The 27,277-nt window shown below is 48.1% G+C and overlaps 1 protein-coding gene across 1 annotated transcript in view; it reads right to left on the bottom strand.

Moving 5' to 3' along the window:
* The window catches only part of NID1 (nidogen 1), an 81,067-nt gene that overhangs the window by 18,697 nt on the left and 35,093 nt on the right, over nt 1-27,277 (bottom strand). Inside the window, exons 6-12 of the mRNA XM_004777759.3 lie at nt 24,190-24,441; nt 21,709-21,909; nt 19,183-19,428; nt 18,197-18,340; nt 13,066-13,191; nt 8,155-8,304; nt 7,018-7,140 (exon numbers count right to left, since the gene is read on the bottom strand). Coding sequence (XP_004777816.1) covers nt 7,018-7,140; nt 8,155-8,304; nt 13,066-13,191; nt 18,197-18,340; nt 19,183-19,428; nt 21,709-21,909; nt 24,190-24,441 — 1,242 coding nt within the window. The remainder of the gene's footprint in view (nt 1-7,017; nt 7,141-8,154; nt 8,305-13,065; nt 13,192-18,196; nt 18,341-19,182; nt 19,429-21,708; nt 21,910-24,189; nt 24,442-27,277) is intronic.

Here is a 27,277-nt window from a genome sequence, read left to right on the forward strand (position 1 = left end):
AACAACGCCTAGCTTTTAAGGAAGCAGGGGTGACTCCATTTTATGTGGCTGACAGTTTTGTGTTGACATGGTGTTTGGCCAACATACAGAGTCTCAAGTGATCTACAACTTATAGAGGAATTTTTAAGTTGCTGTATCTTGAACTTACAAAGAGGAGGAGAAAACTACCAATTGGGACTCAGGATATGGAATTTCAAGTGTGTTTACGGAAAGCTGCGATGTCACTGGGTTTCCTGGGATGGCTTCCCAGCCCGGCCAGCAGGAGCAGCCCCAGTGGGAGCCGCCTGCTGAGGGTCTCAGCCCTCCATGGGGGATTTTCCATTGCAGGCAGGGATGGGAGGGGTAATAAAGACACATTTCCTGGCCCTGTTCCTGCCTGATAAAATGAAAACTCAGGCAAGATTCTTTTTACTCATCTGCTCTGAGCAAGCAGTCAAGACCTGATATTTATCCAGGGACGAGCAGGAAGTCTGGGATGAATTTCTCAAGGTTGGGGACAAAGAAAATGAGAGAAAAATGATAAAGAGAAATAAGAAAAAAAAAAAGCACCTTTTAAATCTCTTCACTTGTATCTCATTTCCTTGCCTGATTAAATTTCTTTCTCCGTGTTAATCCAAAATAAGTAACTAGTGTAGCCTCTGATATTCTCAGGGTGGAGGGACTCGTTTTGGGGGAGCCTTCCTTATGTAGCCTCTTCCTGTCTACTCTGCCCCCTCCAGGGGCCAGCTTCCCCGCACATGGATTTATCTATAATAAAAATAATCCAGCAGCAGAGACCATAGGAATTTTTTTTAAAGGTCTTACTCAATTTTGAGAAAAACTGCCATAGAAAATTCTCTTACATAAGGAGTTCAAGGAACTTTTTGTAAACCAAAAAATTATTCAGACCTCATGTTCTTTGTTTATAAAACAAAGGAGATGAATTATAGAATTTCTAGAGCCCTTCTAGCTCTCACTGGGAAATTCAAGTTTTCTAACACTGGGTTTGTTTGAAGCAAAGTGCACAGGGAAACAGAAACGATATGATACAAACAAAAAGTGTCCATTAAATTGTTTCTCAGTTTTCCTTAAGTTGTATTATCTAAATGTTTTCATCTTTCCTTGAAGCCTGCTCTCTGATCTCCTGAATTCCTTTGTGTCTAAAGATGTATACTGTGTCTGCTTGTGCAACATGCTGGTAAGCGTGACGGGTGCCGAGCATGAAGAGATGCAATCCAACATCGGCAGGTGTGGTATGTGCCCTTAAGGACCGAGCTTTACGACTCTAGCCAGGACTTTGTAGATGCCTCTTTGATCTGCTACTAATCCAGTCTCTTACTTTCCAACACTCTAGACAATTACATTCCCCCAGACAAGGCTAGCAGCCGTGGTGAGCAGCCTCCAAGATGGCCCCAGTCTCCTGCCCCCTGCCATTCTCATATTTAGGCAGTTGCCCTCCACAACCTCCAAGGGTTGCCCTGTGACTAATATTATCACCAGAAGTGACAGCCTGTCATTTCCCAGATGAGGTTACAAAAGACTCTGGCTTCCATCTTGGATGTACTCGCTCTTTCTCTTACCACCTGCTCTGGAGGAAGCCAGCTGCCAGGTCTTGAAGTCACAGAGGCAACCATGTGAGAGATCCAGGCTGTGAGGACCTGCAGTCCTCAGTCCAGTGGCCTGTGAGGCGCAAGGACTTGCCAGCAACCACATGGATCCCTCAGGCCCTGGTGAACCTCAGAGAAGACCAGAGTCCCAGCGAATGCCTTGACGACAATCCAATGAGAGACCCTAAACCAAGACCACCCAGCTAAGCTGCCCCTGAGTTCCTGACCCTCAGAGCTGTGAGATAGTATTTATGTCTTCGGCTGCTAACTCTGGGGATCCTTTATTACAATACAATAGATAACTACCTTGAACCCTTGAGCAACACAGGTCTGAACTGTGGATTTTTTTTTTTTTTTTAAGATTTATTTATTGAGAGAGAGAGTAGGGGAGGGACTGGAAGAGAGAGAAAATGCACGAGTGGTGGAGAGGGGCAGAGGGAAAGGGGAAAGCTCAAGCAGACTCAGCTAAGTGTGGAGATCAACTCAGGGATCGACCCTGCGACCTTGAGATCATGACCTGACCTGAAACCAAGAGTCAGACACTTAACCAACTGAGTCATGCTGGCACCCTGAACTGTGGATTTTTTTTAAAACTGTATTTTCTCTTTCTTATGATTTTCTTAATAACATTTTCTCTCCTCTAGCTCACTTTATAGTTGGAATATAGTATACAAGACATATATAACATACCAACTATGTGTTCATCGACTGTTTATATTATTAGTAAGGCTTCTGGTCAACAGTAGGCTATGAGTAGTGAAGTTTTTGGGCAGTCAAAAGTTATACACAGATTTTCAACTGTCCCTGTCTGCAGGGTGGAGGGGGGGTCAGGGCCCCAACCCCACATTGTTCAAGAATCAATGTAATATGGCAGCCCTCAAACTTTCTGCCCATGACCCACAGAAATACACTTCACTCAGCAACTACACACACGCACACACACACACACTCATCCACACATAGAGACGAGCATCATTTCACCAAACGGCACTTTTTCCTACTATGCACACTCTACCTACTCAGTTGTTTTCCTGATTGTTTTCTTTCTATTCTGTTGAAAAGGAAAGATGATAGCAGTCGGCTGAACTGATTCCACAGTCCACACACGGGTTGTGGGCAAGAGTGCAGAGGCGCAGGGGGCACAAATCCGAGTTTCTTGTCTTGCCTGTCATTAGGTTGACACTGCTATAGCCGGGACCTTAACTGGCTGACTCACCCTCAAAGCCAGTTTAGTGTGAATTTTTTAAAAACTTGTCCCCTACTGTATACAGTAGGACCAAGCTAAGTGCTGACTGATTCCCCGTACCTCACTATGCTTGGCAATAGCAGTTGGGATGACACACATATTATTTTTCTCCCTGTTAATATTTCACAGAATAATTTAGTCAAAGTTTAGAAAAATATGATGAAAACCTCTGTGTTCATTTTCCAGCTGAAAAAAAAATTGGAAATACAAAGGCGGGGCACTTGGGTGGCTCAGTGGGTTAAAGCCTCTGCCTTCCGCTCAGGTCATGATCCCAGGGTCCTGGGATCGAGCCCCGAATCGGGCTCTCTGCTCAGCCAGGAGCCTGCTTTCTCCTCTCTCTCTGCCTGCCTCTCTGCCTACTTGTGATCTCTGTCTGTCAGATAAATAAAATCTTAAAAAAAAAAAAGAAGAAAGAAAGAAAAAAAAGAAATCCAAAGGCAGCCCCTGTGTAGCCCTCCTCAATCCCATCTTCCTCTCTCTCACGGCTCAGGTGACCTTGAGCCCCGAATTTTTGTTTTTCATTCCTATCTATGCATTTTGTAGCTTTCTTACATATGTATACACACGTGGCTTTATTTTCATAGTGTTATATTTTACATAAACGGCCTCGTGCTGTATATATCCTTCTGTCACTTTTTTCCTGCTTACCATGTTTTTGAGAATTATCCATTGATTCTGGCTCACACATTTTAACTGCTGTACATGATTTCATTGTAGGAACTGTACCAAAACCCACTGGTGCAGCCCTCCAGTTGACAATCATTTAGCTTGTTGCTGTCGTTGTTACCAGCGATACTCAACGAACACTCACGTACACTTCTAGCACACTCCTCTCTTGACGATGTAACTAGATGCTAAATTTCTTAAGAGAATGGGGTTGAGTCCATCAGCAATCCTAGCAGACAGCTCTGATTGGTTTTGTCCTTGTCACATCTTCCTATTCCAGTCTGCAGGTCTGAATTTGTTTCTGTTTTGTTAACAGAGCCTTAGGGAAGGGGCAAGGAGTGAGGTTAAAAATAAAAAACGGGCGCCTCGGTGGTTCAGTGGGTTAAAGCCTCTGCCTTCGGCTCAGGTCATGATCCCAGGGGTCCTGGGATCGAGCCCCACATCGGGCTCTCTGCTCAGCGGGGAGCCTGCTTCCCCCTCTCTCTCTGCCTGCCTCTCTGCCTACTTGTGATCTCTGTCTGTCAAATAAATAAAACCTTTTAAAAATAAATAAATAAATAAGTAAATAAATAACAAAAACCAAAAAATGAAACACCTGCTGCTTCCTGAACCAGCAATATGAAGCAAGCCTAAAGAAATAACGAGCATCAGTCATTTTTAGTAGCTGCTGGAATGTTTGATTGAGATTATCTCGAATTCTTCCCTGCTTATCAGAATCTATGGGCAGCGAGATGGTTTTTATCCACAACTTCAAGAATAAAAGATTAGCTCTGCCTCAGTTCATCTTGGCTGGGGGTTGGGAAACATTTCCTGTCAAGGGCCGAGTGGTAGAGATTTCAGGCTTTGTATGCCTCTTAGTCTTGGCCACAACTACTGAACTCAGCCTGTGTCAAATGAAAGAAGCCATTGGCTCTACATAAGCTAACGAGCATGGCTGTTCTCCAATAAAACTTCATTTACAAAAACAAGAGCTGGGCTAATTTTGACGTGCAAATGACAGGACGCAGATCCTTGTTCTAATCAGAAGAAAACAATGTAGATGAGAAATGTATAGTGTTATATGTTCAAATTTTAACCTTAAATCTATTATTTTTCTTTTTGATGGGCGACTATCCTAAAAACTGGTCACACCTAGCCCTGGTGAGAGGGTGGAAAATAAATACTTTCCTACACTGCTAGTAGGAGAGGAAACTGGTGCAGTCACCTGTTTCTTCAACAACTATAAACTGGGGTCGGGGGGAGCACAATCATGGGCCACGTCCTCCACCGGATATTGGGGACATAGGAATAAAATGCATATGCAGGGCGCCTGGATGGCTCTGTGGGTTAACCCTTTGCCTTTGGCTCAGGTCATGATCTCAGGGTCCTGGGATCGAGCCCCACATCGGGCTCTCAGCTCAGCAGGGAGCCTGCCTCCCCCGACTCTCTCTGCCTGCCTCTCTGCCTACTTGTGATCTCTGTCAAATAAATAAATAAAATCTTGAAAAAAAAATAACTAAAACTCATATGCAGCCTACACTCACAGGTTAGTTTAGACAGGCATTGAAATAGTTACTAATTGCTTAACAAGGTGGTGGTAAAATGGATATTTTGTTGAAACATTATGTAATTGTGCATATACAGGACATATTTACAGTGGCATAAATACACCTGGCAGTAACAGTGGCAATAATTAATATGTAAATATTAATTAATTATATATTGTATATTAATTATATATTTATTAATAATATATAATATATTTATATACTATAAATATAATTAATATTTATTAATTAATAAATATCAGTTCATACTAAATAAATAAATAACAAATGAGTGACCACGTGACGCCAGACTGAGGCATCCGGCATATTCTTGATATCATGACAGAACAGCATATGGTTCCGGGGACTGAATCCGGGCTGGAGTCCATCTGACAGAACCGGGTTTGGATCTTGGTTCCAGCACTTACTACCAATGGGAACTTGATTACACCTTTATCTTTTTCAGCATCAGGATCCTCGGTGTAAATGGAGATTGTAATTGTGTTCCTTTTAAATTTTTAAAATTAAAAAAAAAATTTTTTTAAGATTTTATTTATTTATCTGACAGAGAGAGATCACAAGCAGGCAGAGAGGCAGGCAGAGAGAGAGGAGGAAGCAGGCTCCCCGCTGAGCTGAGAGCCCAATGCGGGACTCAATCCCAGGACTACTGAGATCATGACCTGAGCTGAAGGCGGTGGCTTAACCCACTGAGCCACCCAGGTGCCTCTTGTGTCCATTTTAAAAAGATGATTATGAGGCACCATCAGTTCAGCATTGGATTCTTGATTTCGGATCCGTCGTGATCTCAGGGTCATGAGCTCGAGCCTCTTGTCAGGCTCCAGCTGGGCATGGAGTCTGCTTGGGATTCTCTCTCTCCTTTGCCCCTTCCCTCGCCTCTCCCCCATTTGCTCTCTCTCTCTCGGAAAAAGAAAAGAAGATTACGAACATCACGTGAAACAGTACAGGTGAAGCACCTACACAAACGGCCACCCATTACGTGTATTCATTCGGCTGCATCTATGGAGTGCCTCCTATGTTCCCAGACCAGCTCCAGATATGGACCTAGGACTATCATTATCTTTATTGTCTAATGAGACACCACGCAAGCCTCGGGTCACCAGGTCACTTCAGAAACCACACAGTCAGGTGTCATAGTTAGCAATGTGGACAGTTCTGTGGGGTCTTTAGCCAGCATCTTCCCCCAGTGGTGGCCCTTCACCCCTGCTCCCCTGCCCCGCCCGAGCTCCATTCCCTACGACTCCCAGGAAGCTGGGATGGCTTAATTTTATGTGTGAACTTGGCTGGACCACAGGGTAAAGATATGCTAGATATCTGGTCAAACACTGTAGGTCTTTCCGTGAAGACGTTTTGGATAAGATCGCCCTTTAACTTCATGGACTGAGTAAAGCAGATGGGCCTCATCTAATCAGTGGAAGGCTAGACTAGAACACAAAGGCTGGCCTTTCCCTGAGTAAGAGAGAATCCATCCTTCCCAACGATCAATGACCTGGGACACCAGCTTTTCTCTGCTTTCACACTCAGATGGAAACATGGGCTGTCCTGGGCCCCCAGTTTGCTAACTGCAGATCTTGGACTCGCAAGCCTTTACAATTGGGAAAACCAATTCCTTATAATCTCTTTATAATACACACACACGTGCATGCACACACGCACACACACATCTATTAGCTCTGTTTCTCTGGAGAACCCTGACTAATACAGAGTATTCTTACCCTCAACTGCTTGCTCAAGTTACAAGGATGCCCAGACTCGAGGTTGCCAATATAGTTATGGTCTGCGTGGTACCCCCTAGCGTTGTGTAGTGCACAACCGGTTGTACACTGCAGCTGTGCTCTCATCTCCCACCTTAACATCCCTTGAGACTCTCCATACAGACTCCAACTTCCCCACCTTAGTGCCTCTCCCAGGGCCATGTGCTCAGCATCAGAAACATGGCAAGGCCTACCAGCTCCAAACGTCTCCGACACCTTACCTCCGGGCACACAATGGAAGCCGTCTCCGTGATAACCAGGTTTGCACTGGCACTTGAAGGAGCCTGGAGTGTTGTAGCAGAAGGCGTCGGGGTGACATCGGGTTGACTGACACTCATCCACATCTGCAAAACAGCCACCAAGCCCAGGGAACAGTGAAATTTCTTCTGGAATTCATAGATGACACAGTAATTTAAACCACTTTCTCAACCCTGGGGGACTCTGTTTCTGATCTGGGAATAGCGATTTAAAATTTACAAAACGTGACTCATCAAAACACGAGCTCTCCAAATTCTATCCAGTGTATTTATAAATGTGTTTCACTCTAAGCATGCAGAAGGAAAAAAGAGAAGATTGGTTTGCATTATAAAATGAGCCTTCTCATCACAAGAGAGGGCTTCAAAAACCTGGGAGAGTTTGGAGACATCATTAAGGGTGGAGAGAAAAACCTCAGAGATAAGAGAAAATTCACATGTTCAGTAATGAAAGTATCTCAGAATTTATAATCTTAGAAAAGCTTGGACTTTTCAGGAACACTGTTGGCTGTACTTTTAAGCAATTTTTCAAATCAGGGGTTGGGGGTAATTATCTCATAGTTCTCTTTCCTGAAATAATCTTTAAAGAACATCTTGGGAGCCATGAAGGACTGACCACAGGTCTAAAAGAATTCTGGGTAATCATTTATTCTTTGACTGTAGTCATTTATTCAATAAGGGCACTGGGCTTGTTTCGGAACACAAGGTGAGAGCAGGTCAGATGAATTATATATACACATTTATATATTTATATATCTCTTACTGAACAAAAACCTAGACCTCAAACCCCATGTATCCAAGAGTTGTTTGCCTTTTCCCAAAAGAAAATCTCCTCAGTTCCTAGTAGACAACAGGAGTCTAATTGTTGCCTGAGTGAGCAAGTCACAGAGAACAAAGTAGTAGGGGGAGGCTAAGCATTTTCTCCAATGACAACAGCCCCCAAAGGAAAACACAGGGTTCACACTATGCAGAGAGACAAAACGCAGCCCATATGCTCAAAAGAGTTGAAAGAGTAATTCTCTTAATTTCAGGGTGAGTCGGTAATTGGCAGATGGATTTTTTCTTTCAGGTTCCATGGAGAGAAAAATCAGAGCAAGCACGCACCTTGGCAGGCTCGGCCATCCCCAGAGAAGCCCGGCAGACAGGAACAGGTGTAGGAGGACCCTCCCACGTAGACACACTGAGCCCGCTGGGGTATGTCGCAGTCATGGAGGCCAGTCTCGCAGTAGTTGATAGGGCGCTGGTCCACGACAGCTTCAAACAAAAGGTTGACACACAATGTTTGGAGAGAGGCCCCAAATGGTCTCGGTAGCCTTCTAAGCAAGTTCCCTCTACATCAATGGTTTAGTCCACTGAGGGGACTGTGCCTAGACCCCGGACCTCCAGACATCCTGTCAGGCTTCCTCCTCTGCCCCCCAGTGGGTTAGTACCCCTGAATTTTCTGTTTTCTGCCACCTGCCTCCAATCAGTCTTCAGAGACGGACACCATGGCTGTTCATCCCACCTGGTACTCAACCTTGACAAAACCTCTCTCTATATTGGCTCTCTCAAACCCAACTTTCCGTTCACTGAGACATGGAGGTGGGCATGTGTGGATGTATGTACACACTTGCTGTGGCGACCCTGCTGGGGCACCTGGAGCCAAGGACCTGAGACTTCTGCATGGTGGCTTGACCCCTGGCCCACCAAGCAGGTCAAGCACTGACTACAAACGCTGAAGGCATTTCCCGTGACGGAAGGAGAAGTTAATGTTTCCAGGGTGGTGAGACAGGTGTAGAGATACTGTGGATTCTGGGGTGTAAGCATCCCCGAGTGTCTACCAGGTACACATGTGTCTGCCGCATGGCTTTTATACCTCACTTCTCAGAGTCTCACATTTTTCCTCTGTGGGGAGGCCGGTGGATGAGCTGTCATTCTTTACAGGGTCCCAAAGATAGAACCCACAGAATGAGGGCTTGGGAAGCGGGTAAGTGACTAAGGGGGTGGCCGGTAATAACGTCTTGTGCTCTTGCCTCAAGATGGAAGTCAAGGGCTGAGGTCTCAGGGGTAATTTCAGTGGCAGTGCAGGATCTCTGGGGTTCCCACGGCACCATTTAGCTTCTGGTTTTAAAGATCTAAGACCCACGACAGAATTCTGTCCTTCAGAACTGATGTTCCTTTCCTTCCCTTCAAGGAGGCCCTTGGTGGCTAGACTATCCCAAGCAAGGAGGGCTTCTCTTCCTTCTCCTCCTCACTGTGTCTTTCCAAGACTGATTCCAGTTTTTCTTGTCTTTGAGAGAAAGAGAGAGCTCTAAGCACGGTCAGGGGACACGTCAAGGAGAGGGTATTCCTCAAGGTTCCAAATTTCTGGAAAACAGTCACCCAGATGATACCTAACAAGTGCAAGAACACACTCGGCTTCCTTGGGCCCTTCTTTCTTCTCTCCCGTCCCCTCATCTCTAAGTCTCTTCTCTTCTCTAGGGTCCCCTTCCTCCCCGCCCCCACTCCTTCAGCTTAGCTGCCCGACTTTCAAGAAATTAGGGTCCCTGAAAGGTCGGGAAAGTACCCACAGACAAAACCACCAGGAAACGAGTCTCACTCAGCTTTCTTTTCTCTATCTCTTCCGACACATATTTGTGTCATTTATACCTCATAGGTGGCCATTTTACAAGTGACATCTGCTCACGGCTCCGTTTGCTCCACCCTAATGAACAGAGACCCTCCGTAAGGGACACGCGCGGGTAGGTCTCGACATTCCCTCCCAGCCATCGCGATCGCACGTGAGTTTCTATAATCCTCAAATCATTTCTAGAAAAAAGGCAATTTAGAGCTGCGTTTTTTTTTTATCACTTTTTTTTAACGGAAGATCACTTTTCCATGCCAAAGCCATTTGCTCCTTAAAGAAGTTTTAAAAGCCAGCCCTACCATTCCAAACTGTTTCGTTCGAACTGTTTCATTTTCAAAAATACGTGAGGCATTTTTTAGGGAGGTTTCATGTCAGTTAAGAGGGAAAGTCTCTTCGACATTCAGCCCACAGCCCTGGCAGTGTGTCTCAGTTCTCACACAACTGGAATTTCTAGATGGCTTTGCTGACAACATTCATTCAGAGGGGTCAGGACAGTCATGGAGGACAGCGGCTGCCTGGAGAACCTAAGCCACTGGAGGGGACACTGGGGCACCACGCAGTGCTCTCCTCAAAGGCTCCTGACCTTGCTGAGCTGGCAAGTTCTCTACAACTCTGATCCCACCCCTTTTACGAATGGGAAACAACATGCTGGGAGGAAGGGGGTGCATTCCGGAAAGGAGAAAAAACCAGGCTCAAATGAGAATTAAAATTTAACTAGAATCCCAAGCAGACTGTAAGCTGGGGTTGTGCTTTCCTAGCGCCACCTTTTCTGAGGAGAAGCATGGAGAAGGACCCTTCCCTGACCTGGAAGGAGTAAAGCGGGCTGCTGGTCCTGAGCTGCTGCCGCCCCCCGGCAGCAGTCCCCCAGAACCACCTGCAGGCTGGTTGGGCTGGAAATGAGACCGGAGAGAAGGGGGAGATGCCAAGAAGGAAAGACAACCGAGGGTAAGAAGTCCCAGGTTAGAAGGAGGGAAAGGTATACAGGGTGTAAACAGCTCTAAGGAGGGTGGTTTCCCTCGTTACTTTGAAGTTCTGAAAATAAGGTCACAAAAGTGAATGTTTTACATTAATTTTTCCCAACAATACAATAGGCAGGGAAGGGAGAACACTGGGTGAAGCAAGTCCTCTTCCTGGCCTGTGGGATGGGGAGGTACATGGTTTTGTGCACTGCACGAAGACACCCACGTAAGGGGGTCAATGGAACCTCAAATCTCCCCACATTCCACACACAGAGCAGCGTATCCTAGGGCTATGGCCACGCAGAGGGGGATTGTCTATGTCTTCACATAAAGGTGATTTATGGGCTGTTTTCGTACTTTGCACATTCTAATTAACTGTAAAAGTTGGCATGCAGTGGCAAAGAGAAAGGTCGCAGGTTTACAGGAAATGCCAAACACAGAAGTCCACGAGGCAGTTCCCCACAGGAAACCGAACCTCACAGAAAGAGGCAATGACCCCAGCCAGCCCACAGCCCCTGCACGAGCCCCAGCCCTTCACTGTCGGCAGCCACTGCACTGGCCTCCGCAACTAGCCCAACTGTCTTCTCTCCCTTCTCTGCTGCGACCTGGGATAAATCTTTCCAACCCGGGCTTTCCGTGCAGCATACAGTTGTGACAGAGAATTTCGGCAGAGGTGACCCGGCGACAAGCCAGAGCGACTGGCTGGAACGCATTTAGGCCGACGTGGTTTTCCCCGTGAGCTGCCTCTCCATGCAGTGGCTCTCGAAGGAGCTGGGCAATGGGGGATGGTGGCCAGGCCTGTGGGCAGGGGGGACTCGGGAAGCCTGGTGGCTCCGGGTGACTGTCACATGTGTTCCTGAGCAGTGGGATCCCCGGTTCAGACAAAATCTCACCCAGAGTGTGACGTGCAGAGAAACGAAAGGCTGGAGGTCATGGTTGGGGACAGACGGGCCCCGGCTCCCACAGCTCCTCCCCGGCAGCTCCCGAGGGGCCTCCAAGGGCTCTGGGCGACCCCGTGAGCCCATGATCCAGCCTGAGGAACCGAGGTCCAGATACGTGAGGTGTCCTCCTCAAAGTCCAATGCCTCGGAGCGGACATCTGTTCCCCCCAGCCCTGCGGTGAGTGCGCTCGGCAGGAGGACGTCGCGCCTCCCGGCCACCCACCCTGGAGCCGTGTCCCCCCACCCGCCAGGGCTGAGTCCAGACGTAATGGAAACGGGGCCGTCATGAAAAATAAACGTTCAAGTCACCTCCATCTCCAAAAAGCAGGGAAGGAGCTTGGGCCAAACACACAGAAATGGTTGTTCTCTACCAAGAGAGAAAAAAGTGACCTTAGCAGGGCCGGGATCTGCACTCTGTGTAAGGGGACCGGCTTCCCAAAACGTGCAGATGTTTGGGTCACATTCAAAACCCGAGAACGGCCTGTTCCTTTCTGCCCCTGGGCTGCCACCTCACCCTGGGACCTCAGCAGCCCTGCCTGAGCGTCCGGGTGGAGCGAACGGAGCGCGTCCGGCTGCAGGGAGCAGCAAGGCAGCAAAAAGGGGCGGCTCCGTGATGAGACACAAGAAGAATCTGTTTTAAAACTGGGACCACAAGGCACCTGGGTGGCTCTGTCGATTAAGCCTCTGCCTTCGGCTTAGGTCATGGTCCCTGGGCCATGGGATGAAGCCCCACATCAGGCTCTCTGCTCAGCGGGATGCCTGCCCCCTCTACCCCACCGCCTGCCTCTCTCTGCCTACTTGTCTGTCAAATAAATAAATAAAATCTTTAAAAAAAAAATAAATAAAATTGGGAGGACAAGTTGTGCTTGGAGGCCCATTCAGCATGCTGCCCTCCGGAACGGACATCTCCAAGAATCTTTGAACTTAAACTTCTTGGCCCCCGTCAGGTCCAAGTGCAGCAGCAGGAAAAAAGTGGAAACGTCTGAACAGTCAGGCCCTTGGGGCAGGCCCACGAGCACCAGTCCCCACAGCACCGGCCTGCAGTGCGGTGAGCCCCACAAAGAGCTTCTCCTCACCTCCTCTGACAGGGCCAAGAAGCTCTGCTACAGCTCGTGGCTTATTCTAGCACTGCTTCTGCCTTAGGTGCGGGACCCTCTGGTATGTGGAGGGAAGGGACAAAGTCTGGTTCGTCTTTGTAAACGGCTTCCCCAAACAACAGAAGGCGGCGCCCCCATGTCAGCCAGATGACGACAGGGCAGCGCCTGCACTCAGACCGCAGGCAACACACTCCGCATGCACGAGCGGTGTGACAAGTCACCCGCAGAACTTACTGGATTTGACAAGTCACCTGCAGAACTTACCGGATTTGACAAGTCACCCACAGAACTTACCCGATTTGACAAGTCACCCGCAGAACTTACCGGATTTGACAAGTCACCCGCAGAACTTACCCGATTTGACAAGTCACCCGCAGAACTTGCCCGATTTGACAAGTCGCCCCCAGAACTTACCCACACAGGCTCCTGCCTCTGAGAACCGATAGCCGTCCACACACTCGCAGCGGAAGGTTCCAGGCTGATTATTGCAGACGGCGTGGCTCCCACACACCGAGGGCTGTTCTGAACATTCATCGATATCTACAACAAATTTTTTTAAAAATCCACACTTAAAAAAAAAAAAACCACTTCAAATATGGGTAAATACAATAAAATAGTATTTTGGACCGCACAATTGGATCAATTCTAAGACCGCACAATTGGATCAATTCTAAGACAAACTCTTCTATGGTCCAAAAGTTACATGAATACGATTTTTTTCCTATTTATTTTTTTATTTCATCATCAGCGAGAGAGCAGAGGGAGAGAGAACCTCAAGCAGACACCACGCAGGACACAAAGCTCAGTCTCACGACCCTCAGATCGTAAGCTGACCTGAAACAAAGGGTCGGACGCTTCATTAACGGAGCCACCCTGACACCCCAGTAAGAGTTTTCTTCCTGCGTGCCACTTTCGAGAGTGACCCCAAGGCCCTCCTACGTAACCACGTGCTTCCCCTGCCTGTCCTGGAGGCAGGCGCTGAGCCTGGGGCTCGCTAACACCAGACTGGCCCGTGCACGTCAGAAAGCCAGGTGCGCAAGCGTCCAGACTGTGAACACGGCTCCTGAGGTCACGGAGCATATTTAAATGTGCTACTCAAAAATATTACTTAACCCACTTATAGGTACAAAGCAAAGCTGAACAATGTCAGGCCTAATTGTGAATTTTTGAATGTTGTCTAGAGCTTAATGCACTAAAAGGAAGCTTGTCAGTGAACCGGCAGGGTGATGTCCTCTCATGACAATACCAAAGCTATCACAAAAAACCATATGCTTTGGAACTGGACATAGCTAGGCTCCAATCTGCCTCCTTTAGTTACCAGCTTGTGTGGTCTTGGGCAAGCTACTAACTACTCAGCCTCAGTTTCCCCGTTGGTAAGTGAAGCACAGTATGACTGACCTTGAGGGATTCTTCTGAGGACTACAGGAGTTGGATGTAAGCCAGAGGAACACCCAGTATGCTCAAGAAACATAGCTATTATTGTAATTTTTAGGGGTTCATCCTATAGCCGTGGGGATGGATTGGGCTGATCTAGGGCCACGGCCCTCAGATTGCCACCAGGCATCAGGGTCCAATCTGCATGCAGCTAACCCCACAGCAAGGCTGGTTGGCCCAGACGAGAAGCTGAGCTAACTTGTCATCGCCCTGATTACCTGCCCACTAATGGACTGAAATAAACACAACCACATGAGGTTCTTCCTATGCCAGCCTCATCCTCAGAGTATGCTGAGTATGAGTAGTCTAGAAATGCTGGTATTTCTAGAACCTTGAGACATGGGGATGTCATTTCATGAGATCATGAGATCTCATGATCATACAAGTTCCCTCCTCTTCTCACCCTCCTCCAACACCTTCACGGGAACTTTCACATTTGGAAGACAAAGCCTCATGCGTCTATCTCCAATGGCCAGCCTCGCCCATCTCCTCCCTGGTGAGACATATCCCTCCTGGCCTATCAGACCATGTTGCCAAGAGAGGCACTTCTGCCACATCTGCCCCAGAGCCTGACCTCTACCCATGCAAACACCCAAACCAAATGGTATTCAGCTTTTTAAATATGTACCGCCAATGTCACGTTCCTGTGCAATGTTTAAGATACAAGATCTCACACTAGAGGACTGCTCCGGGCACAAGTGGGAGGTCACAGCACACAGCCCCTCCCGAAGTAGCCCCTTCCACGAACTGGAGCTGGAGTGCGGCTGCGGGATACTCAGCACGGCCCCATCCGCCAGCTGCTGCTCCGACAGCACAGGAAGAAAAAAAAAAATCGGTCCGGCTTCCACGGTCTCTGTGCCCTGACTCTCAGAGGACACTCCCTGCACAGATGTCTGCACGCCCTGTTCAGACTTCAGGGCTCCAGAACTCGGACTCCACTGCCAAAGCCCAAGAGCCCAGAGCAAGAGTTTTCAGTCAAAGGGACAGAGCGAAATCACCCGGGTAAGTGTTCCAAGTTCCAGTCCTCCCCCAGCAGTTTGTGGACAGGGATGCTGTGTGTTTCTAAAAGCTACTTGGGTGATTAAGAGGGTTAGCACTCCCTTAGCCCCCACCTACTGCTGCCCAGTAGGACCTGCGGGCCCGTGGGATGAAGGAGGGTATGGCCCCTTGGCACGCGAAGGTCCCTCTCTCTATACACCCAAGCACGGTGACACCTTTTCTGTAGGGCAAGACTCTAGGAGTTTCGTCCTTATAGTGAAATTCTTCTGAATGTCTAATCTAAAACCTCCCTTCTGTAAACCAAGGGTGGGACTTTAAACCTTCCTTTAGTCGAAACAGTAAGCTGGTGCTAACTGCCCCCTCGTAAAATATCACAAAATCTCCTTCAAGTTTGTTTTTTACTCTCTGGGAAGAGATCTTGCACATAGATCAGTCTCTAGCCCAACAGGAAAGTCCTAGATAATTTGTGTAATCGTTGCTTCCTAAGTTTTTTCAGAGTGGCTACTTTTCATGTATTTTCAGCCAATCTTAATTTGCCCCTTTTCTGAGGGCCAGGCTCTCTGAGGAGAGTCTCATGACTGATTTGTTACGTGCCTGTGTGTGCCCAACATTACCCGAAGAGGGGTCATCCAAAACGATCTCTACAGACTCCCGGCTGAGGAATGTATGGGAGTCATCCTGGAAGCAGATCTCTGCGATTTGTCTGGAAACCTTCTCCAAGCTATGCTGGAGGGACACCATGCAACGTGTCGCCAACACCGGGCTTGCTGGGGATGCCATCTATCATCACATCAGTGTTACACAACAGAGTTGCAAAGGCTCATTCTCATTCTCTTCTAAGTCACTTCCCAGGTCAAAATAACACACGATGTGATTTGCCTAATGCAATTTCCTACCAACAGCCTCACGTCTCGATGCTTTAACACTCTGAGGCATGTTCTAGTGACCCTGAACAAAACAGTAGCCTGACCGGGAATATACTCACATTCCATCGTGCTAATCCCCCAGAACAAGGACTAACCAGAGAACAAAAGCAAGTCCACACACGACCACTTGTCTTCCTGAGCGAGCACAGAGAGGGTTCTCTGTGACAGCAACAGAGTAGGGAAGGTACGGCCGGGTCGTGTGCTGGGAGGTGAAGCAAGCGTTCCCACTACGGTCCGCTCAGGTGCTGGGAGTGGATGAAACAGCCGGAGGTCATGGCTCAGCAGCAGTGGGTTGGGGTGTCTCCAAGCTTTACTCACATGTGTTCGTCTTACGAAGTTGAGGTAGGGCCATGTAAAGACCAAGAAGGTATACGCTTCCAGCAGAGAAGTGAGGGAGCTCCCTCACTGCACGGTGTCCAAAACCATCTTCCTGGCCCTGGGAGGGCTCTGCCCCCCACTCCCCAGCTACCATGCTGCTTCAGACTGGCCTGAGCCAGCTCAGCCATGTAGGATTGCTGGGCCATGTGGGGGAAATTCTGGAACACTCTGATGATTAGAGGCACGTAGGAACTCTGTCCCCTTCCCAGTCGTCTGTTACAAGGAAGGAGAGCATTGGACTGGATTCTACCACCTGTACAAAGCCATCAGCAGGCTAAACTGTTACACGGTCTGTTCCTACAAGCACATGTCCCTGCTCCCCATTATTTCAGATGCCCCAGTGAGCACCTTACTCTGAGCCAAATACAGGAACATAGTGACAGTAGGACCTGCCAACCTTTATGTTAAATCAGCACATGAAATCTGCCACTCGTCAGAGGGCTGGATGCCAGACCCCAGGCATCACCCCTCGATTTCATGGCTCACCGGGTTCTCAGACCCCAATCCTTCAAGAGGACTGGTCATCTTTCTGGCCAAACATACAGGTGCATGCCACTCTTTCACTGGGGGGACATCCTTCTAGCATCTGCGACACCTGCTAGCGAACCCTCGGCTGCAGACTTAGGCTGCTCTGATTTAAGTGCTTGACACTCCTGCACTGCTTGCTTCTGCTGGATGGGCTCCTCACTGAGTTAGGAGTCAGCTAACTGACCCTCGGTAATGTCCTAAAACTTAGTCACAAACACATGAGTAAGTATGCAAAATTATATTATAATCAGGAGCGCCTAAGGGGCTCAGTCAGTTAAGTGTCTGCCTTCGGCTCAGGTCATGATCCCAGGGTCTTGGAATCGAGTCCCGCACCGGACTCCCTGTTCAGCAGAGAGCCTGCTTCTCCCTCTGTCTGCTGCTCCCACTCTCTGACAAATAATAAATAAATAAATAATGAAATCTTTAAAAAAAAATCTTAAAAAAAGAACATATTAGTATGCAGCTGTCACGGGTAAGTATTCAAAGTTAAACTACAATCAAGTAAGTCTGGCGAGAAGGCAGTGAGCGTAACGTTCGTGCGTGAGTCAGACCCCCGGTCAGACGTTCCAGTGTCACCGGCTCGCTCAGATGAGCCGCAGCATTTCTCAGCTACAGAAAAAGGAACGAATCTGCCACCAGTGGAACAGCTACGATCAAAGTAAATATATAAATAAACCGCATTAGCAAGTGTTGGCCGGGATGTGACGGAGGGCAGCCCCCGTGCGCTGCTGCCGGGAATGTGAAATGGGACCCCCGCCGAGCGGAGAAGTGTGAAGGCGCTGGAAGAGCCAAACCGGTATTTCATACACTCGGGTTCACAGCGGCATCACCCACACCAGCCAAAAAATCGAAGCAACCCAGGAGTCCACAGACAGACGGAGTTAAAAAGACAGCAGTGTGTGCAGGCCACGGAATCGATTCCCGCCTCAGCAGGAAGTGATTCGGGCCCAGGCTACCACGTGGTAAGCCCTGAGGACACTATGCTCAGAGAAGTGAGCCAGTCACAGAAGGACAGGACCGTGTAAGGCCACTCTATGAGGTATGTAAAGAGTCATATTCATGGAAAGTAGGGCCAGGGGGACAAGGGAATGGGGAGTTGTTTAATGGGGACAGTGTTTCAGTTCTTCAAGACAACCAGAACCCCAAGTGTGGGGCCTGGCACACGCCCTGGTGCTCCCCTCGCCCCTCCCTCTCTTCACTCAGCCCTCTGGTCTGCAGACTTCGGACACCTCCTCCTGGCCTCTTCCCCAGCCCCCACAAGTCAGAAGGGATGGTTGTACCAGAGCAGATCCTTCCGTCCCCTCGGAAGCCTATGGAACACTCGCAGGTGAACTGAACCCCAGGGCCAGGGCGACAGGCGGCATTGGTGTCACACCCGTGAGTGCCGATGTAGCAAGGGTTCTGCAGGGCATCCGGGGAGCCATCTGTGAAGGAGAGACACGGAAGCCGAGTGAGTGATCCAGGGATGCCTGCGGGTTTCCTCCTTCCACAGAGAGCAAGGCCCAGCTGATGACCCAGAGGGTCCTGGCCTAGAAACCACCGGATTCCCATGTCACCCTCGGGCGGGATCGGCAAAGCATGTCCCTCCAGATCCATGCCTGTTTTTGTAAATAAAGTTTTATTGGAAACCAGCCACATCCATTCACTTGCAAATAGTCTATGGCTGCTTCTGTGCCACAATGGCAGAACTGAGATCTTCAGACACTACAGGGCTGGCAAAGCCTAGAATGTTTAATGCGGAGCCTTTTAAGAAAAAAAAAAAAGTACCACCACCAATGCCCAGGGCCCAGCTGTCACAGGAGGGAGAAAAACACCTGTCCTCCTCCTGCTTTATAGAGCTAAGCAAGGATGAACACGGCCGGCTGGGGAGGTGGCCTGGGTATGCAGGGAGCACCAAAAAGAATTAAAAAGAGAAAAGCCTAATGCTGGACCCCAAGCATATAGAGCCCGTAGGGCTGGAAGATTTGGGTGACACGCAGACAGCATGCAAGCTCTCCGAATGCCAGCTTCCCGCATGCAGCCCAGAGCAACCCCAGACCGGACCTCGGAGCCAGTGACGTGCTGCCCCTGGGCAGGGGTGCGGAGGCTCCATGCCGGACCTGCACTGGCTTTGCCTAGAGCCTCAGACCCTGAGCACACGCTCCTTTCATGGCCAAGCACGAGTGCGCTCAAATGCCCTGCCAAAGCCGGCTGTGGCCTTGAACAGTCCGCTCCGCCCCACATGGAAGGATGAGGAGAGAGGTTATGTCCAGGCTGCCACTCCTACCCCTCACAGGACCGATGGAGTTGCTCAGTGCATAGCGCAAGATCTTCTCCTCGCGGTTGTACAGGACAAACACACTGTCCACGGACAGCTGCTGGGTGCTGGGCAGGTCCGGCCGGGAGGGGTCGTGGGCGCACTCCTGGAAGGTGATGGTCTGGCGCCACTGGTAAGCGTGGATGTCGGAGGGGGTGGCGCCGTCCTGCTCCGGGCCCGTCACGGTGTACTCCCGGGACGAGGACGACGTGATCACTGCGATGCGGCGGCCGGAGAAGGGAGACAAGGCAGGGTGACAAACGGGGCAAGAGGTTTAGTCGAGGGCTTTCAAACAGCGAGCAGAAGTCTCTGCCCAGATGAGCGACTGGATGGAACAGTACCTAAGACCGTTTACTTCTGTGCTACCTCGGTCTCCCATACTGTTATGGTCTTGCTGGCACTGGTAATATTTCCCGCTTTCTCGCCTCAAGGGCTCTCTGTGGCTTCTGAAGCCACCCAGAATCAACCGAGAGATCGAGTCTGGTGGAAAGGGCACACACGGAAAAGCAGGTTCACCTGAACCTACACCGGCGCGCGCAAGCTGTGCAATCGTGGGCCACTTACAACCTCTTTAGCCCCCATTTCTTTTACAAGTGGGTAGGGGTGAGAATGAGATAATGTGTGTCAAATTTCTGGACCCACACAGGCTAACGCTACTATGATATACTACCACTGATGTGGCATGGACATCGTGACTAGCAGAGAGCTGGCAGCTTTCTAGAGGTTATCGCATCTGGGATTCAACAAATAGTGGCTGCTATGTATCACTCTAGATGAAGTAGTTCTCTGATACAAAAAATAAAAAATAAAAAGAAGACACTAAGTGGGTTTCATGTAGCCAATTTCTGGAAAATTACTAAAATGCTTTGAGCAAACCTCAAGAGAGAAGAAGAGAGACAGTCTTCCCGCTCAGGAGAGAGCCTGATTTTCAACCATATGACGAAACTCTCAACTTCCTATTTAAAAAAAAAAAAAGAAAGAATAAAAGGCTCTTTATATTTGTGTGCTCTGCTGTAGTTCATAACAAAAGTCAGAGGATAAATAAAAGATTAGTATAAGCTGTCTCTTGTCCAGCTCCCACGTGCTACGCTGCCAGAAACACCATCTGGTCGCAGGCTGACTGCAGCCAGGGTCCCGCTGCTCATTCCAGCTCCCATTTACCAAGCCACGTGGTCTCCAGGAGAGCCTGATCAGGCCACAAGCCGTGGTAATTAGTACAACCTTGCTGGATGGCAATTTAATGAGAGACTTCAAAAAGTTTCTATTGTTTGGCTCAGCAACTCTACTTCTAGGAATTGAATCTTAGGAAAGAATCGGAAATTTGGTCAAGATTTATGATGAAGATGGTCCTTGGAACTCATTATAGGATGGGAAAATTGGAAATAACGTAAGCTTTAGAGAAGAGAATGGTTTAAATTAATGGCCATATAAAAGAGTAGTGCCGATTCATTAAAAAGGATTTTCAAAGCCTATTGAATGAACTATAAAGTATTCAGGATTTCAAATTAACTGGAAAATGAAGATATAATAATGGGGTACCACTGCAATTCTATTTAAATGAAAAACTATATACCCAACTGTAGAGAACATGATAATACTGCATCAATGTCAAGTTTCCTGACAGTGATCATTGTGCTGTGTCCACATAACAGAATATTTTTGTTCTTAAGAAAAACGGGGGACTTATTCAGAGGGTGGACAATCACAATGACTACAACTTATTTTCCAAAAATGTATTATTTGCAAAAATATATATATATATCTCTAGGTAAGAGAATGATAAAATAAATATGGCAAAATCTTAACAATTGGTGAAACTGGGTAAATGGCAGGTCGAAATTGTGTTACTTTCAACTCTAATGTAAGTGTGAAATTATGTGAAATACTAAATTAAAATACAGGTATATACATATATACAAATGCACATATATTTACATACAGATACAACAGCCATGCTGTAGGTTATATCCCTAGGACTTACAAGATCTATACTGAAATATTATATATATATATATTTTTTTTAATTTATTTGTAATGGGTATTTTTCAAGATTTTTATTTTTAAATAATCTTTAAAAATCCTTCAAATCCTCCAGTCCACCCCCCCACCTACCACCCAGACAGCCAGGAGCCTCTGCTGGGGTATTTTATATGTAAATGGAGAAAAGGCTGAAAGGAAATAATTTAAACCTAATAATAATTATGCCCCAGTTTTACCATTATGTGTAATTTCTTTTTTGGGGGCACTATTTTTCTATGTCTTTATTATGTCTGCAATTAGAGGAAAAGGTGATTTTAATAAACTAGCGCCCATCTGTTTCCTGCCAGGAAGCCCAGGAGACCACCCTGGCGTAGTAGGGCCGCTGGAGCAGTGGGTGGGTCTGGAGTCAGTGGGGAGCTAGGGTTGTCCCCACAACCCTCCCGCTACCCCCGGCCCCTCCCTCCCATCTCCTTACCTCCCATCCCCCCTGCCCCCCATGCAGCGCTGGCGGCTCACCCCCACGGGAGTAGTGGTAGAGCTCTGTGTAGGGCTCGATGTGCACGGAGGAGCCAAACGGGATGTGGGGCACGTGGCCCTCCAGCTCTGTGTCGATGGTCAAGTGTCCGTGCTCGTCAATGCCGCTGAACTGCTGCTTGATGATCAGCTTGCCCGGGGACCCCACAAAGGTCACCTCAGCCTGGCGGGTGAACTCGCCTCCTGGAAAGCAAGGCCCATCATTCTACCATCTGGGAAGTCCCCCATTCTACCGTCTGGGAAGTCCCCCTCAGGCCAGCCCCAGGCGTGGGGGTGCTGCCCGAGGAGACTCGCACCTCCTCCATGAGCGCTTTAGTTGGGTCGGGAGACACAGAGCTGGTGACACTGAGGGCAGAGCCGGGACCTCCACGCGGCCCCGCTGAACACACACAGAGGAGAGAAGCTGCTTTCCAGCCCCGCACCAGCCTCTGGGACGTGGTGGGCTCAGGGACAGAGCTGGGAGATGCCAAGGACAGGAGTCTGACTCCCAGCTGTGCCAGGTACTGACTGAGCGAACGGGAACAAGTTACCCAACCGCCGAGCCTCCGTGTCTTGATGATAAAGATGGATACAGGCTACCTTGTGGAGACTAGATGAGATAAAGCATGTTACAAAAGTGCTCCGTCAAATGTCAAGGGCTCCAAGATGCCAAGTGGTGGTGACAACTGCTGGAACAGCTCAGTGCGCTGCACACCATCACCGGTCCCCAAAACCGCTCAGGGAGCACTCACGACGGGGGTTGGCACAACAACTCCCCTCAGCCTGTGCAGCCCCACAGTGGCAGAAACCCTTGCTCTACTACCAGCTTCTTCCCTTTTCCACATGTGCAGACCCCCAGGATGGTGAGGATGCTGGCAAACTACAGCCCCGGGGCGAACTCTGGCCGGCAGCCCTGGGGCCAAGAATGATGTTTATGTTTTTAAATGGTTTATTAAGAAGCCAAAAGAATAACATTTCCTATTATGTATATTATCATACATATTTCACATATATAATATGTGAAAATTATATGAATATTAAGTTTTAGTGCCCACTAGCAAAGTTGCATCAGAACACTGCCACACTGACTCATTTACATACGAGCTACGGTGCTTTTGCTCCCGAGTTGCAAGGGAGACGTATAGACAAAAATATTTAGGCAAAGCAAATATTTACGATCTGCCCCTTGGCAGAGAATGGGACAACCCCTGCTTTATAATAAGGACCCCAGTCCCAGGCAGATATCCAAGTGCTAATCCAGGTCCCAGGGCAGTTAAGAGCCACTGTCAAAACGAAACACAGATTTGCTGTGGCAGGGGATTTGTCAAGTCTCCCTCGGCTGGGCTGACGATAGTTGTTACGAAATATGGCCAGTTTACATGAACCCACAGACAAAGCAACACCACGTTGAAAAGCTGTGCAGGAAGGAGCAGCATCTGTGGTCTGACTGCAAAGCTCCACTGTGTGTGCAAAGGAAGGAGCATGTTTGCATGAGAACATGAACTCAGTAATAATACTCAGGATATATGTGCCTGGGGGAGAGAGGGAAAAAATATTATGCCATGCATTTGATATCTTATGGGTAGGTGCCCCCCTTTACAAATATATATCCTCTCCTTTCTTAAAATGGTCACATTTACAGAAGCCTCTGTAGCTGTTGGAGGGTTACCCATGCAAAGCCTAGGGACCCTGCCTCACGGTGTCTCTGCAATAAAGTCTGGCTGAGGCTCCAGCCAGGCGAGGCAGTGGGGAGATAACAGACTGAGGGGCTCAGAGGCAGCGATGAGTACTGTGACCCAGAGCAGGCTCCAGGTCCTGGGAGTGGCCAGAGAGGAAGGACACAGTCTCTCGTATCCAAGCTGTTCCAGGAAAGGGCCTCCAACATGCACAGGGGAGCTGGCCTCAGCAGGACGTGGGAGGCGTCACGGCCACACTATGAAAATGCTCCCCCCACCTGACCATCTGTCCATGTGTCTACTAAAGACTGAACTGTCCCTGACAGGGCAAAGCCTCTAAAAAGCTCCAAGGAAAGTCAGGTTTTCTAAGACTTGAGAGGATTGTGTCTCTCAGGTTTAATTTTCCAGCTAGAAATGAAAAGTTTCTGTTCTCCAAGCAGATACCGAAGCAAATATCAGATCAGGTTGACTGGGAATTTGGAGGCTTGAGAAACAGAATGAGGCATGGGAGGCTCGAGAAACACTTCGGGATGGGAGGCTGGATGAGGTCACCTCATGGGCCCCGCTGGAGACTTCTAAAACCTCTACCACGAAATCACTCCCTGATCAAAATGCAATTCTAGATGGCCTTAGTGAGTACATACTAATGACAAAATTAATGATGGTTTTACCCCAACATCTTCTTTCTGGAGCCCCCAAACGCTCATCAGTAAGTTGTCTGCAGACCTGGAATTCCCCTTCCATTCACGCCCAGGCTCCCCAGGCACCCCCGGGCGGCCCACTGACTGGAATGTCTGAGACAGTTTACCTGTGATGCTGAACCCATTCTTGAATCCATCCTGTTCCACTGCAAACATCCATCCAATGATGCCTCCGACAGGGGCCAGGGGAAGCAGAGAGTAGCCAACGGTCTCGGGAATGGTGCTGATGGCCGTGTAGGAGCGCCCGTGGTTCATCACCACGTAAGAGTGGAGGTCAGTGTTCTCAAAGACGATGGGGACCGGGCTGTTCCCCACAAAGATCCTTCCTTTCACCTTGCCGTTAACTCGCTGGGGGGAGCCTGAGCAGGAAACAAAAAGGCCAGCCTTTTCAAAAAGAAGAACGTGCCTGGTAGGACCTATACCTATATTTTTTTAAAAAAAATTTTTTTAAAGATTTTATTTATTAATTTTTTAAAAGATTTTATTTATTTATCTGTCACAGAGAGAGAGTAAAAGAGAGAGAGAGAGCACCAGCAGGTAGAGTGGCAGGTAGAGGAGGAGGAAGCAGCAGGCTCCCCACTGAGCAAGGAGCCTGATGCGGGAGTCAATCCCAGGATCCTGGGATCATGACCCGAGCTGAAGGCAGACCCTTAGCTGACTGAGTCCCCCAGGCATCCTGGACCTGTACCTATAAAGCAAAGAGGCAGAACAGCATTGGGGTAAAGGGCCTTGGGTTAAGTCAAAGTAGTTGTCCTCAAGAAGACAGTACATACAACCATCTGTGAGCCTTAGAAATTCCAGCATCCCGCCTCCCTCCCATGCTGATGGATAACAGCACGGAAGGAGCTCCGACGGGAGCCACGTGTGATGGAGGAACTTCGGGGACAAATGAGATAATCTCAGGAGAAGAACAGTGTCACAGGTGATGCAGAACTAGGTGATCCCATCACTGATCACTTTTGAGCGTCTAATGGACAGAATGAGTAATCTGGGTGGGAAAGAGGGCCGGAACGGATGGTCCTGGGAGTCTGGGACATTTGGCGGCCTGATCTATCACACATCTTAACACACAGCTTAGGCTCAATTACGGTCCTCTTGCCAAGTGTGAGGACTGTCCGTCAGCCCAAGAGGCAACAGCCACAGGCACCACAGATGTCACGCACCACACAATGTGGCCAATGGCCCCGACCAGCTTGTAGGCTGGAGCGTAGTCACAGCTGACTGTTCCATTCAGACAACTGGGAAAGATACACAGCGTACTATGGAAATTTAAAAGCTTTTGCCATAAATTCCCTAATAATATATAAAGAATAATATTTTTGTTTTAAAAAACACATTAATAATAAGTGTCAGCATATACCTGGGGGAAAATACCAAAAGAGATATACACAAAATTGCCAACAGGGATTAACTCAGGGCAATACAGTAAACTTTCATTTGCTGTAACATATGCCTCTATGTTTCATGAAGATCTAGGAGGTGCATCTGTTCCTGTTTAATCAGGAAAATGTCAGATCTAAAGAAATGAAGTTGTTCTTGCATTCAAATAAGAAAAGTTGGGGTACCTGGGGGCTCAGTGGGTTAAGCCTCTGCCTTCAGCTCAGGTCATAATCTCAGGGTCCTGGGATCGAGCCGCGCATCGGGCTCTCTGCTCAGCAGGGAGCCTGCTTCCTCCTCTCTCTCTCTCTGCCTGCCTCTCTGACTACTTGTGATCTCTGTCTGTGTCAAATAAATAAATAAAATCTTCCTAAAAAATTTTTTAAAAATAAGAAAACTGAAGGTTACCATATGATCCAGAAATTCCAACTCCTAAATATATTCCCCAAAGAACAGGAAAGCTAGGTCCACACAAGAACTTGTACACAAATGTTGTTAGTAGCCTTGTTCATCACGGCCAGAATGCCCATCGTTGGTATAACTGTGCAACAGAACACATAGCTAGAAGAAAGGAACCAAATACTGACAGATGCCAACACACGGACGGACCCCAGAAACACCTGCTAAGTGAAAGAAGCCAGACTTGGACGGTTCCATATTGTATGATTCCGTGGAATGAGATGGAAAGATTTCTGAAGAAGACAACCCATCAGGAGAGGGCATGGATTAGTTGCGGACAGGGACAGGGGACCCGGGGGAAGTGGGGAAGACGGCTAGTAGGTACAGCGTTTCTTTCTGGACTGATAAAAGTGTTCTACAACCAAACAGAGGTGATAGTTGCCCAAATGAGTGAAGAGCCGAAAACCCACCAAACTCTATGCTTTAAACAAGGGTGTTAATTATAGCTTTAAGAAAACTGAAGGACCATACACTTGAGGGTCTATTTCTGGGCTCTCTATTCTGTTCCATTGATTTGTGTCTGTTTTTGTGATGTCCACAGTAGCCAAACTATGGAAAGAACCTAGATGTCCATCAACAGATGAATGGATAAAGATGTGGTTCATATACACAATGGAATACTATGAAGCCATTAAAAGAAATGAAATCCTGCCATTTGCAATGACATGGATGGAACTAGAGGGTATTATGCTGCAAAGTAAGTTAATCAGAGAAAGACAATTATCATATGATCTCCCTGATATGAGGAATTTGAGAGGCAAAGTGGGGGGTTGAGAGGGTAGGGAAGAGAAAAAATGAAACAAGATGGGATCGGGAGGGAAACAAACCATAAGAGACTCTTAATCTCATCAAACAAACTGGGGGTCACGGGGGGAGGTACGGCGGGAGAGGGTGGTTGGGTTATGGACATTGGGGAGGGCATGTGCTATAGTGAGTGCTGGGAAGTGTGTAAGCCTGATTCACAGACCTGTACCCTGGGGCTAATAATACATTATATGTTAGTTTAAAAAAAAGGTAATAAAAAAAAAAAGAAAACTGAAGGAAGAGGTCAACAAGTCACCTTGGGCTGTTCAGGTTTGATGCACAATTAAATTCGATCAGTTATTGATTGCACATACATTGGTTCTCTTCCTAGATTACCAGGGACAGGATGTTCATGCCCAGCTCCTTCCCTTGGGACTCAGCACAGTTTTCGGAATGCAGTAAGTTCCCAGTAAAGTCTGTTGAGTAACCCTGACAGACGGGCTCACCCTTGAGCACGTGCAACAGAACACATAGCTAGAAGAAAGGAACCAAATACTGACAGATGCCAACACACGGACGGACCCTTGTGCAGATCTTTTGCTGTGTTCAGGACAC

The sequence above is a fragment of the Mustela putorius genome, unplaced genomic scaffold (genome assembly GCF_011764305.1).
Source record: "Mustela putorius furo isolate JIRA1106 unplaced genomic scaffold, ASM1176430v1.1 tig00001075_pilon_pilon_pilon, whole genome shotgun sequence".
NCBI classification, from domain to species: domain Eukaryota; kingdom Metazoa; phylum Chordata; class Mammalia; order Carnivora; family Mustelidae; genus Mustela; species Mustela putorius.